This window comes from Salvia miltiorrhiza, chromosome 7, assembly GCF_028751815.1.
Source record: "Salvia miltiorrhiza cultivar Shanhuang (shh) chromosome 7, IMPLAD_Smil_shh, whole genome shotgun sequence".
NCBI lineage: Eukaryota > Viridiplantae > Streptophyta > Magnoliopsida > Lamiales > Lamiaceae > Salvia > Salvia miltiorrhiza.
The window spans coordinates 14,642,427-14,656,274 of NC_080393.1; the positions used below are offsets into that span (position 1 = coordinate 14,642,427).

General features: G+C 33.9%; 1 protein-coding gene and 1 long non-coding RNA gene across 2 annotated transcripts; both read right to left on the bottom strand.

Moving 5' to 3' along the window:
- Positions 1 to 1,315: 1,315 nt before the first annotated feature.
- Positions 1,316 to 2,281, bottom strand: LOC130993866 (uncharacterized). The gene has a single exon (XM_057918902.1). The coding sequence runs from the start codon at positions 2,279 to 2,281 to the stop codon at positions 1,316 to 1,318; it is 966 nt and encodes a 321-aa protein (XP_057774885.1).
- Positions 2,282 to 10,153: 7,872 nt separating this feature from the next.
- Positions 10,154 to 12,534, bottom strand: LOC130995411 (uncharacterized). Its single transcript, XR_009092146.1, has 2 exons — positions 12,005 to 12,534; positions 10,154 to 10,378 (listed from the first exon to the last, which is right to left on the bottom strand). It is a non-coding gene; the product is annotated as an uncharacterized LOC130995411 (long non-coding RNA).
- Between the last annotated feature and the right edge of the window lie 1,314 nt (positions 12,535 to 13,848).

A 13,848-nucleotide genomic window follows, 5' to 3' on the forward strand; every position in this document is an offset into this window, starting at 1 on the left:
TCTCCCGGATCACGCACTGCGTTGAAGTCGCCAAGAAAACACAGGCAAGATTCTTTGTTTTGAAGAGCAATGAGCTGTAATGTATCCCACAAAGATTCCTTTTCGGTGGTACCCATGGGCGCATACACATTAACAAAACAACAATTCAGGCCTCCTTGTAGCCAAATCCCATTAACAATAACAGCCCCCGTCACGTTCCATTTACTAGTTGCCACAAACTTATCCTTGCTCCAGACCGATAGTATTCCACCCGATCTACCTTCTGACTCCCTCACAGCCCAATCAAAATTACTCCTCCCCCACCACTTATCACACATTGAGGAACAGAAAATTTCCATTTTTGTTTCCTGAACAAAACAAAAATCTAAAGCATTTTTCCTAACCAATTCTCCGATATCACTCTGTTTAATGGAACTCCCCAAGCCTCTAATGTTGTAAGATAAAATATTCATTAAAAACCTGTTTCAATATCACCCACGACCTTCGGATGTCCTGCCTTTGCTCTTTGCTCCTTTAATTGCTCGATCATGACCGCGTCTTGGTGATTGCTCGACAAACCCAACTTCTTGGCAAAGAGCCATGTTCTTGTATCTTCATCTCTCTCCGAATTCTCCCAATCCGCCTCATTAGATCGCGAGCCGCTTCCATTCTTGCCCATCTCACCCTCTGATTCAATATCAGCAATGAAATTGCCCCAAACTTGATGCTGATTTTCTGTGGCCTTTGATTTCATAGTTTTCTTCCTCGAAACTCCTCCTCGTCTGTTCGCCGTTCCTTTCTTAGAAACAACCCCCGCAGTGAGAGAATCTGGTACCCTCAAGGGATCGCACTCCTCCCCCTCAAGTTCATTTTGAAATTCCTTCTCTTTCTCGTTTCTACTCCCTTCATTGATCTCTCTACCTCTAGTCTCTGGCTCATTTGAAGGCGATTTATCAATCCATTCGGAGGAAACCCGCTGGACTTGGCTTCCTTTATCTGTGTCAGAGTAATGTGAGAACGGGCCATTAGTTTCCACAACCTTCCTCTCGAGTTCCGAAACGCCATTTTTTTGAGTAACCGAATCGTTTCCTTCACCGTCCTCTGTTTCCGACTCGACGATGAAAGCCTTCGCCGGAGACTTTGAGATATCTTGTAACGAACATTCTGAGTCAGCATCTTCGTCCAAAGACCACACTTCCTCCTCCGGGGAAACGAAATTATAGGGCATTTCTTCCACCCGGATTTGGAACGAAGCACCGTCGATTTTACATTTCAGTATGTTTCCGATGGAGTTGAACCCAGTAGACATCTGTATATAAGCCACGTCCAGCCTCTCTTACGTTCTTGTTTTTTCTTCAATTTTCAGAAGCAACCCGAACCTCGCGCTTGCCGTACTGAAGAAACGGGAATTCCAAACATGTAGCGGGACTCCGGTCCATTTAGTCCAGACAACTCTTTGATAGTTGATATCAACAGATTTCCAAGGCCTCCACCACTGCAACCAGAAGTCTCTCCATTCGTTTAGCTTATTGAGATTTTCCTCGATCGTCTGCTCGTTGCTGCTTTGGATTAGGACCATGTTGCCACCGAGGGAGTTCAGCTTAAAACAACCTGCGCATTCACTATTTATTTCCTCTCGAACTTCCTCCCAGAGAAACTCAGATTTAATGTAACCTGTAAAAGCCCCATTAAGCCAAACCAAGTCTTCTTCCGTCGTCTGGAACTGTAATGTTTCATCATCAAGTTCTTTATCATCTTTAGTACCTGTAAGAACTTCCTTAAAGGAGACACCTGCGTGCCTATTATACACCTTCATGGTGCATGGCTGTATCTGTTCCAACTTCTTTTCTTTGACACTATTCTGCTCATTCCTTCTCTTCACATCAACCCTTTCGAATTTAGGTTTATAATCCCTTTGGAATTTAGGCTTATAAACTCTAACCTTATAACTGCCAATCCAAAGTTTGTTCAGATCCACCAATAAAGTCTCAGACCTCTCCACCTTTTCAAATCGAACAAAGCCGAACGGTCTTCCCCAAAGATCTCTCTTCCTTGGGCAGTATACATCCACCGTCTTCGCAACCGTCTCGAACTTACGTCTGAGAAAATCAAGGCTGCAATCCTCTGGGATGTTGTTAAAGAAAAAGGTTGTAGTGTCATCGCGTTCATTCGAACTCCAATCTCTCCTCCCATTCAAACTGCTCCGATTCCAGCTTCTTGCCTGTTTTCTCTCGACATGTTTTGGACCAATCCCTCTTCTTCTCACCACTCTCCATTCTCTCTCGCTCTCTCTATGCTCCATTATAGAGAAAATCACCTGTTTTATGAAGTAATCAACTACACCGAACAATACATCAATCTAACCAAACAACTGTAAGATAATCTCTGTCCTTAAACTTTGCTAATTTCAGTTCAAGTCTTGTCCATTCGATTCACCATGGCACATTCAATTCATTACACTTATCCTACAATACATTCAACCCCAACAACAACCCATCTGCTTGAAAACCTTCAAGGTAATTTGTTGTCTCAAGTACTAAATTCAGTTCGCATCCATATCAACTGCACATCTCCCGAGATAAGGAAGTAGAACTTAGCTTTTGATTAAGAAGGGCTGACTTGCGGATCTGGACTCTGATCTTTCATGAAGAGTCGGAAGGCCTGGCTGGATGCGCGTTCTCGCCGGACTTAAGGGCTGCGTTGGGCCTGGAGGCGTGGTCTCGCCGGAGTGGATAGTCTCGCTGTTCTGGAGTCGAATGTAGCTACCGCAGGTTTCGCCGGATAAAGGTGTCGCCGATCTGGAATCGAAGACAGACTACTTCTGGGCGGCGGATCTGTTGGCGGATCTGGCTTTTCAGAAATAGAAGCCGTGCTGGTGTGGCCGCCGGATTCTAGGGCGTGTAGCCGTGCTTGTGTGGCCGCCTGAGTCGAGGTGTTAGTGCTATTTCTGGGAGAAGGCTGCTTCTGCTGCTACTGCTGGGATGAAAGGCAGAGCAGAAACGACGGGCGCAACCCTGGGCTGCTGGGAGACTGACGGGATTGCTACGGCTATGGCGGAGCGGCGCCGGTGGTGGCAGACGGAAAGGCGCCTGCAAATCGACGGCTTTTGGTGGCAATTCAGATTTACAAATGACCTGGATTCTGGATCTGAATCGCGGTGGGATTACGAGAGAAGCTGCGAAGGTTACAATTAACGAACAGCAAATTAATTAACAACTAATCCATGGACCCAGATTTGGATATGGATCGAAATAATCGGATATGAAAGTGAGAGATTATTCAACTGGAAACTATTGGCCCCGAAGTCACCAAAATTTTCAATTACATATTTACGTGGAATTAACTATAATATATATGAAATCAAATTATTGTGCTTTCCCTTATAGTATTAAAAATTCGATGTACCAACTCAAAAAAGAAAAAATGAAGTTATATATTATAAGATCATATATATTTATACTTTGATTTATTAAGAATTATCCTTGAACTTCTTGTTAATTTGTAGTCAAATTTAATGTACAACCTAATTTCAACGCAAAAAAAAAAAAAAAAAAATAGGAGATTTGATTAGAAAAAGAAAAAGTACAATAACTTAAATATTTTAAAGTTCAATAACTTAAATATTACAAATAAGTTAAGTATAATTATTAATTAAGGCCTTGATTAGAAAAAGAAAACGTACATTGACCAAATACATATATTCCTTTTATATATAAAAAAAAAGAAAAAGAAAAAGAAAGGAGTCAAGATCTAAGATCAAGCTGAGACAAATAGTAAAAGGCCGGCATGCTAATGGTGAGAGTGAGCTGTATCTATTGAAAAATGAGATAAACCAAAACAAAATTATTAGCCTACTCTCAATGTATTTTCAGATATGTACCTAAATATGTCTATCTGTTACATGATAATAGGAACTAAAACAATTTATATACATTCAATTATGGAATCATAAAAAAAGACAAATTTGTTTTCATCAACTTAGTTAGTGCGTTAAGGTACGAAATAAAAACACATGCCCTGTCTCACCACGTTTATTAAGTGTGCTTCATTCATGAAAAGCAATTATCTGTTTCAAATATTTGGGTTTTTACTCGAAACTGCAGTTTGTAATGAATTCTGGGTTCTGAAACATAGAATAAGTTACTATAAACAAAAAACCTAACAAATCTCAAAAAACACAAAGATGCAAATAAACGCCCAGCCTCATCAAAACCTTTTAAGGAAAACATAGAATAAGTTCACATTAATTGGGAAAGATTAACTTTTGATTTTGTATACAATTAAGAGCACTCCCAACAGATCACCTAAATACATCACTAACTCTAAATTTAGGTTAAAACAATTGAAAATGAGATAAAAAAAAATGCATCCAGCAGATCCCCTAAATTGGATGGGGCCCACAAAAAAATTTACACCCACTCTAAATTTATTTTAAGCTTATAATTAGTAGGGCTCACACATAATTATTGTTTTTATGTAGAAAATAGGAGATTTGGTGTATGCATTTATAAAATCGAGATCCTAAAATTAAATAAGGAAGCTTTAGGAAGGAATATAGGAGCATAATTTTGAGATTTCTGCTGGGAGTGCTCTAATAGCTCTACTCCTTTTTATAAACTAAAACTCGGGTATGGACGTTGGCAATTATGTTTAAATATAATTAATAATTAGAGTTAATTTGAGTTTAATTATAATTTATTAATTATAATAAAAAAATTAAAATGGATGCATCTTGTATGGGGATGCACAAAAGTGTGCTTAATTTTTAAGGTTAATTCTCTATGCATGATAATGATGATATAAAGATACATATAAGATATAACACCACATGCATTAATATGTTATTTGTCTCAAAAATCAAAATACTTTATAAATTAATAATCCGTTATCAATTTTTTTATATATATTTTTATTATGTATTATGCCTAAGAAATGTGATAGCGTAACACATTTTTATATATTTTATTAAACATGATGTTAATATATAATAAATTAATAAATATCTCAATTAAAGATATTGTTGGGAACTTTATGGAATATCCTAATCCTTGTTTTGATGATACCAAAATCCATAGGTTTCATTTGTAATAGACTATAACTGCTCGAACTCAAGTGTTAGAGTTCTTTTTCTAGTTTAGTTGTTGTTCTGAAGACTGAAGATTGAAGACTGAAGTTGCCGACTGAAGTATCAGTCGAAGAATCAGTCTTGAACTGATTACTTAATGCGTGCCACGTGGAATAAGAGGACTGATACTAAAGTCAAGTATCAGTTAAACATTCTTCCTCGGACTGAACCTCCAACGTTCAAAGGAAGCCACGTACTCCAAAAGTACAGCCGCATTAAATGCAGAGATCTCAGGATCGTCCTTTCTCTGCAGAGGTCATTCCTATTTGGTGACTACTTTATCAGAGACGTCGCATCTCCTGCTCTTCAACATAGCCGTTCTCACCAAACAAGGAACCTCGAAGATTGAAGCCTCAGTCCAAGTTCAAATTACTCTCTAACGGAAGAAATCTTGAAGACCTTCTCCGCCAACGGATCTATTCAAGACTTTTCCTATAAGTAGCACTCGGGGATCACTTCAATCTTCACCGATTCAACAATATACGCTGAAGCTCTGCCAAAATTGCTTCTCAGCCAAAGTTCAAATTCTCCAAAGCTTGAATCGAAGAAGAGAATCCCAAAGCCAAAAATCAGTCACTGCTGATTACATAAATTCTCTTAGACCTTAGGCTAACCTTGTTTATCCAAATCCTAGGTCAAACTAACTCCAAAGAACTTGTTCTTTGAAGTTCAATTGGCAAGATTTCAAACCTAACCGATAGAATCGAGTGTTTGAGTTGCAAAGGAGTTCAGGAAGGTACTCTGACTCCGTGAGGTCCTAGTGCCAGTTCGTGCTAGGAGTGAGAAATCCAACCAGGTGTGTTGGTACTGAAGATTGGATCTTCAGTTGTTTCGGTTGTGTGCACCTGCAAGTTGTGTGCACCTGCAAGCACACGGTTCGATTTTATGTGCACCCGTAAGCACGAACATCGGTTTGCAGTGCACCCGTAAGCACTTGCAGAGTAAAGTTTGTTGGTCTGATCAACCGACTGTGGATGTAGGAAGTGTTTTCCGAACCACGTAAAAATCTCTGTGTTATTTACAGCTTTCAGTATTTAAATTGTTACTTGTGCTCTTCCTTCCATAAACTGAAAACTGATTAATAGTAAAGAGAAACTTAAGACTAACAACGTGCTCAACCCAAAAGGCTATTGCGAAACAAAAGATTTCCGCTGCGTGTGTTATCAGTCTGACTGATCTGTCCTCTGATAGTGAGTTAGACTTATAACATCTCTGTTTATCAAACTCGATTGAAGCCTTACGTGCATCAGTTAAGTTCTCGTAACTTAACTGATAACTCCTTACTAAAGAGTCTTTCAGTATCAGTCGTTAACCCTATTTTGGTCAAAACTCTTTTCAGTAAACAGGTGTCTGAGTTTGTATTTGTAGTTTTGTTTTTGATTTCTGTATTGAGATCTTGTTTGATTCTTTAAAAATAGCCTATAAGTGTATTCCCCCCATACACCTATTCGAGACCCTCCGAACCTAACAGATATTATAAATTATCTCATGTCACTTAGCAAACAAACTCTTAGTTCTATACTGCCGTTAATTATGAGAAAATATTAAAACTAGCTAATTCCATGATGTTTTCTATTTTCAATTTATTCCACCAATTAATTCGTTTCAATAGATCTAGTGAATGAATTACGTGGATTGGCCTGCATAGAATATGCTTACTAGTACATGCTTGACCCCGTTGTCATTCCACATTATTTTTTGTGAATTAAATAATAAGAGTAGTGTTGAAATGAATTATAATTTATAGTACATAACCACGTACATAAGTATGCATATGCATTTATTTTCAGATAGAGGTGTAATGTAAGTGCTATTTATATTTTTACATTTTTAATCAATTAATTCATATAATCGGCCTCAATTTATAAATGAAACAGCACAAGTTGTTTTGCTAAAATTGAGCTAAGACCAATAACATTTAGACAGCTGGACATACCCTATATAATCTATATTGTCAATATCAAGTCACTAATTAATTACAGTGCGGAATACTAGTACTTTTGAAATTATTATTATTATCGTTTCAAAATTATTATTATTATTATTATTATTATTATTATTATTATTATTATTATTATTATTATTATTATTATTATTATATGTGTTCACTTCAAAAAAAACACAGCGAAATACAACTTCAAATCCTGCTATGTGTATATATTACATGTGCATACATATAACATGCATGTAACAAAAAATTAAGCGTTTCAATTAGGCATCGACAAATAAAAAAAGGTCCAGATAATTATGTGATTCAGAATTCATCAACTATATATATATATATATATATATATATATATATTATAGTTCGATCTCCCATTCAAAAACAAAAAAAATTAATGTGATCTTGCTAAAACAGCACATGCGCTCACCAATTCCCCATCCGTTAAGAACAAATTCTCTTCATAAATAGGGATTATAAACAAATTATTCAAATAAAAAGAGTCATCAATATATATTTAATTGTAGTAATTAATTAGATGAGATAAGAGATTATAAGTGCCCAGGTCATGAGTTTTGAAATTGTTAATAACATGTGAAAGTTATCCACCAACTAATACTCTTATGACAAGATCCTTATTTAGGGGAGCACCGAGATCATACCATTTTAAAATTGCAATTTTATACGAAAATTCCCATAACAAGATACTTAAATACAACAAAATATAATATAGCAACCAAATTAGTATATAGTATAGGGAAGTCCCCCTTCTCTAGACATGTTGGTGCACAAGGAGGCAATTGAGTATGTGAACTACTAAAGATTCTCATTTTCTTTTCAAGATAAGATGGACTTCTCCATCTCTATCATTTAAATATATGTAGTAGTATCCCTAAAATATTGCAATGCAAAATGGAAATTAGGATTTTAACAGTAAACTTACGTTTATATATTTAGAAACAAGTTTGAACGGACAATCGATATAGATGTGGTTTTGGGTACATTCGGGTGTACTGTACAACCGGATTTCACCTTCACTTAAATTTTGACCCGCATCTCGATTTGAAGCCATATCCTGACCCAATTCATATAAATAATACTACTATATATTTTGGATACGGGTCAACCCGGTTGTACGGTACACCCATCCACCCAGGTGTACCCCAAGATTTTGTGATCGATATATATATGACTTGCCAAAGGTTCGGCTTCACCTTTGCTGCAACGATAAAGTAGTTTGGTGTCACTCTACATTTGAATGACCTCTCACGCACTCATCCTTATTTGAATGTAGCGTCGAGCATTGCGATCATTATTGATGTCATTATTTACTATTTCTATTACAAATATTTTGATCCATGGTTACGTTCAGGTCCAATTAAATAGTCATATTATTATAATCAATACTAGTATCAATTTTCCAACGGTATTTTACAAGTATGTTATATTTTTAATTTTAAAACTAGCATACTACATAGGATTTAACTATCTCTTAATATATTCGACCAAAAAGATATGGATAAAAATTTATTGGATATGTTTACATATTGATTTAGTAGATCTGTGGATCAAGAATGAGGCAATCTAACTACATAGAATTCCTTCAAAACAAAACCTAACTAACCCAACCAGGGGGCTTAGCCCACTGGCCACCAGGTCCTCACTTAAGTGAAGTGACCCGGGTTCGATCCCTCTTGGGAGCGAATTGGAGATTGGAGATATAAGGTGAATTTGGTGAATGGGAGAGATAAGGTGGTACTTGGAGTGGATGGGGAACTAACTACTAACATCTAACATGACTTTGCCCGATCAAAAAAAAAAAAAAAAAAACCTAACTAACCCTCTGATCAAAGTCTGAGGTATTTTTCAGTTGCAGAAAGGGGAGCACGTGCCTTCTGCCTAAAACTTCACGTGCCCATGTGCCAAAATCGTGCAAGCCACAAACTCACAATTATCAACACTGCCAGCCTCATTTGGGTTGTGTAAAACAATTTATGCTTTCAAATTATATTTCACTTAATATTTTAAATTTTGCAAGCTTAAGTTGTAAATGAGTTAGAAGTTTTTATTCACAATCGTCATTAAATTATGAATTGTGGGAATATATCTAGGGTGTTATAATTAGTGTATCTTTTCTTAAATTTTTTAATCATTGAATTCGAATTTCAATCAATCTATTTTTTTATTTAATTCTTTATTTTATCAAATGTGATATACTCCAACTTGCTCGACGGAGATGAAGTTTATATTCTAGTGAGTATTAATTAGCTACTAGTACGCTCACCCGTGCGATGCACGGAGACATAATTTTCAGTTAAATTTAAAATAGTCATCATGATTTATTAATTATGCTTAAATACAACTTATTCGTGTGTAATCAAACTTAATTTCATCATCTTGTGAATAGTCAATTTTCTCAAACTCCAAAATCAAAAATAAAAAATTGTTCAAGAAGCATGAGAAACGCCCCAACCCATAAGATTTTACACACAACTAAAAATACATATATTTTCAGCTCCTAAAATTGTGTTTAATTTGATGGATAAATTTATCATTGAAAAATGATGAATAACAAAAATTTATGCTTTTAAATGTCTCATTTCTTTTACAATATTTGACATAAAAGATAAGTTCACAATTTTTCTTTCCTTATTTTCACTTCAACAATGGATAATATTATTCCTCCATTTTTGAGTGGATAATATTATCTATCCTTTAAATGAAAATAAGGAAAGAAAAATTGTGAACTTATCTTTTATGTCAAATGTTGAAAAAAGAAATGAGACATTTTGAAAACATCAATTTTTGTTATTCATCCTATTTTAATGATAAATTTATCCATCAAAATAAACACATCGTAAATAAAATCTACAAATATCATATACAAATAAAGCAAATATAGCATGCGATGCAACCTTCTCTAATCATCACGCATAAAATAAAAAAGGTCTTTATAGCCATAAACTCATGTGTTTGTCTATTTTTTTCATTTTTAGATTTTCTAGACCCAACAACTATTCTTGAGTTCAATAACCCAATTAATGAACTGATTAGAATAAAGTATATTTAAAGTATTTCCACTAATTAAATCTACTCAAATGTTCTTATATTTAATCTATTTCTCATTAGAGATATCGAAAAAATGTCAACAATTTTCCACGCGTCCAAAATATGGACTTGCAAAAGATTTAAAAATTACGAAATACATAGATGATTCTCTAACTATTTTCCAGTAATGCACATTGTCTTTTTCCCATTAATTGCTCTTTCATTCCCTCTTCTTCAACTTCGTGTCCTTCGTGCTAGTAAACATTAATAAGAAAAGAAGCAAACTAAAGAGAAAAGATGAAAGTGTATGAGAAGCTTAGTAAAAATAAGAATAGAATACCTGTGGTTACAAAATTAAATATAGGTTGTTAGCAAAAAGTTTTCTATTAGAGAAAAAATAGAAGGAAAGAATTTGAATTAGCCGAAAAAAGCACCTGAATCGAAAAGAGTGACCAAATATTTTATATTAAAAAATAGATATATACATATACAAATGTTGATAAGTTTTGTAAATTTTGGAGAGTAAATATATACATGAAATAGATACATACACAAAGCTTCTAGACTCAAAAGCAGCATACATCCTCAATCGTGTCTCTAAAAAACTAAGAAAAACATGAAATTCCAAAACATTCGATTAAGAAAAATAATATTCAAGCGAATCAGATTCATGATAGCAAGACAAACCTTAAAAATTATAGCAAATTATTTGTACGTATAAATTATATAAATTACAGAAAGAAACATTTATATATCAGCAAACTCTTTTATTTTCTGAAAGTTGGTACATCAACGGTTAACTAATTAAAATAAATCGCAAGAAGAAGCATTTAACACTAAGATTATCTAAAATATTTAATTCAAGTGAGTCACAAGAAGCATTATTACATCTCAGCAAGATTATCAAATAAATCACTAAAATTAATTGTAAACTACCATCAGCCAAAGTAATTGAAATACAAAAGTAGACAACAAAATCCACGATCGACTATATATTAAAATATTTTAAATCGGTAGTCATTGAAATAAAATTATATGCATATAAAAAAAAAGAATAAAACAAAATAGACTTATTTAATAAAGATTTATCACAATAGAGTTTTTCTACCTACTGTTGGAAAAGGTGTCTCTCCAAAATTCCGCTTCACTGCCGCATCAATATTTCTTTTTTAAAAGAAAATTCTATTACTGAAATAATTTTATTGAATATTTTTAAAAATAAGTAATAATAAGGATTAAATAGAGTAATTATATATAAGTTATATTTTAATATTTATGTAAAATATTAAAAAGTATTTTAATGAAACAAAAATAATATTATATACGAAGAAAAATTTATTTAATACACACCTCATGTAAAAGAAGGTGATATGGATAGATCGACTATACTATAGTAAAGTCTATATAAAATATAGATAGATGGGCATTATTATAGAAAATAAAATTGTTGGGCGTGAATCTCTTGATTATGATGAAAAATTAAAATGGCCGAATTAAATAATTCGAGCTGATATAATAAATTATAAAATAAAATTATTTGCTAAAGAATTAATTTGGACCAAAAAGAAAGAATACAACCATAAACGATAAACTCAACAATTAAAAAAAAAGGAATAATTAAATAATCTAACAATTAATTTAAGTATAAACTATGTATAACAATAAGAAAGAATCCCTAATCTAAATCCATCTATACGCCCAAATTTTAGGCGGCACCTTCTTCTTCTTCTTCTTCTTCACTCCGAATTCTCGTGTGGAGGAATTAAATGTGACAATCATTTATGATATTTTGACAGGACCAAATTGAAGCAGATAGAGGTGGATTTAAAAAGGTGTTGTGAGACACTGAGAGAAGAGAATAGGAGGTTGCAAAAAGAGCTTCAGGGATTAAGGCGTCTCAGCCATTTTACCTGCAGCTTCCGGCCACCACCCTCCAACCATTTTTCATGCTTCTTCCCAGAAGACACCTTCTTGATCATAGCATCGCATCTCTCTTGCCTATCGCTCATTCCTGCCTTCTACATCAGCAACTGCAACACTGAAGTCTGCCACTCTGCCTCCGTGGCTCCTCCATGGGGCATATCGCTCATTGTGTAATTTTTCCTAAAATAAGTTAGAGAAGTATGAAATGGTAAATGAATGTGATTTGGTATTTATAAATTGTCAATCCGGATGTTTTGTTTGTAGCAGTTTGTTACCACTTTTTAGTAGTGGGTTGCTGCAGTTATTTGCTAATTGGCGTGGGTTGTTCATTCAAGAAACATGGTGGTTATGGAATGCAGAAGGGATAAAAATACGATGGAAACTTGGTATAATGCGGCGTGGAAAAACTGAATAAGAAAGAGAAGATTTAGCGGTGTAATAGATATATAGATTTGCCCTTTGTATGTTATTTTATTTTCTAAATTGCCACAAACTGTGTTTTCATATAATAGATAGATTGGTTAGTTATCCTCCCTCTCCATCTTCTTTGTACTTCCCCAAATTAATTAGGATTATTTTTATTTTATTTATCAACACTCAAATCTATATCATGATCTAAATAAGATAAGGTCAAACTCATATAATAGTAGAGCATTAATTCCCTTAAATTATGAAATGTAAATATTCTACTCGTACGAATGATAAAGAATGCACATTAATTTCTTTTTTCTTCGTCGATACATTTTGTAATTTCCTTCTTTTTGTGTGTGTGCGTATGTTCATGGGAATCTGCATAGATTACTTTTGGTGCATATTGGGTAAACGCATGTTCATATACAATAGTCTTCAAATTATACGGGACAAATAAGTTATATTTGAAAAATTAATTGTGATAAGCTCAGATCCTAAGATATTTGGTCTCAAAAAATCCAATTTACCACTTAACCGTTCCAAGGGGACTTATGTCCTTTTAAATTAAATGATCTCAATCACATTCAGAACATGATTATATATATAGGAAAAAGTTATACTAAGAATGTTATCTTTTGTGAGAAATAAGAATGATTGAATAAGCCAAAATACAGTGTTGAATAAGCTGCTTGTAATGACTGAATAACAAAATTTAATTAATTAGATATAATTTTCGGTCCCTCCAAGATTCGAACCCACGTAAAAATGTTATTCAGTCATTACAAGCAGCTTATGCAACAGTATATACTGGCTTATTCAATCATTCTCATTTTTCACGAAAGATAGCATTCTTAGTATAACTCATCCCTATATATATATATATAATCAAATAAGTAAGTACACTACACACAGGCGGGACCTTTATATCACACCACATAAAAGTGAGAAACAGAGATAAGAAATATCAACACTACACATAGGCGGGACCATTGCATCGCCGATCAATTTTATCATCATACGATATCTTTTTTTTTTTTGAGGTAATCGTACGCTATCTTTGGATGTGCACATAAATGTGTATTTCCACATAAAACATTTGTCAATACCTATCGTCCATTGTATTCGTGACGCTTAGCTTGCCGTCAAAGGGACTAAAAAAATGATAAATGTACTATAATTTATAATGTATATCATTTTAACTAGTATTTTAAATTTTTGTTGATGAATAATTATTATTTTATTAGTAATTAGCAATAATGCTCCAATAAAATAAATAAATATATTAACTATCTTCTGAAAAATGCATGAGCAAGTATATCAACATTAGACATAACTCATGAAACTGTTTAAATTTATTATACAATGTTATTAAAAAACTCTCCTCAAGAGTTGCTAAAAAAAAAAAAGAACTCTCCTTAAG

Excerpts from the sequence above, each read along its gene's own strand:
- LOC130993866 (XM_057918902.1), bottom strand. The coding sequence starts at position 2,281 with ATGGAGCATAGAGAGAGCGAGAGAGAATGGAGAGTGGTGAGAAGAAGA.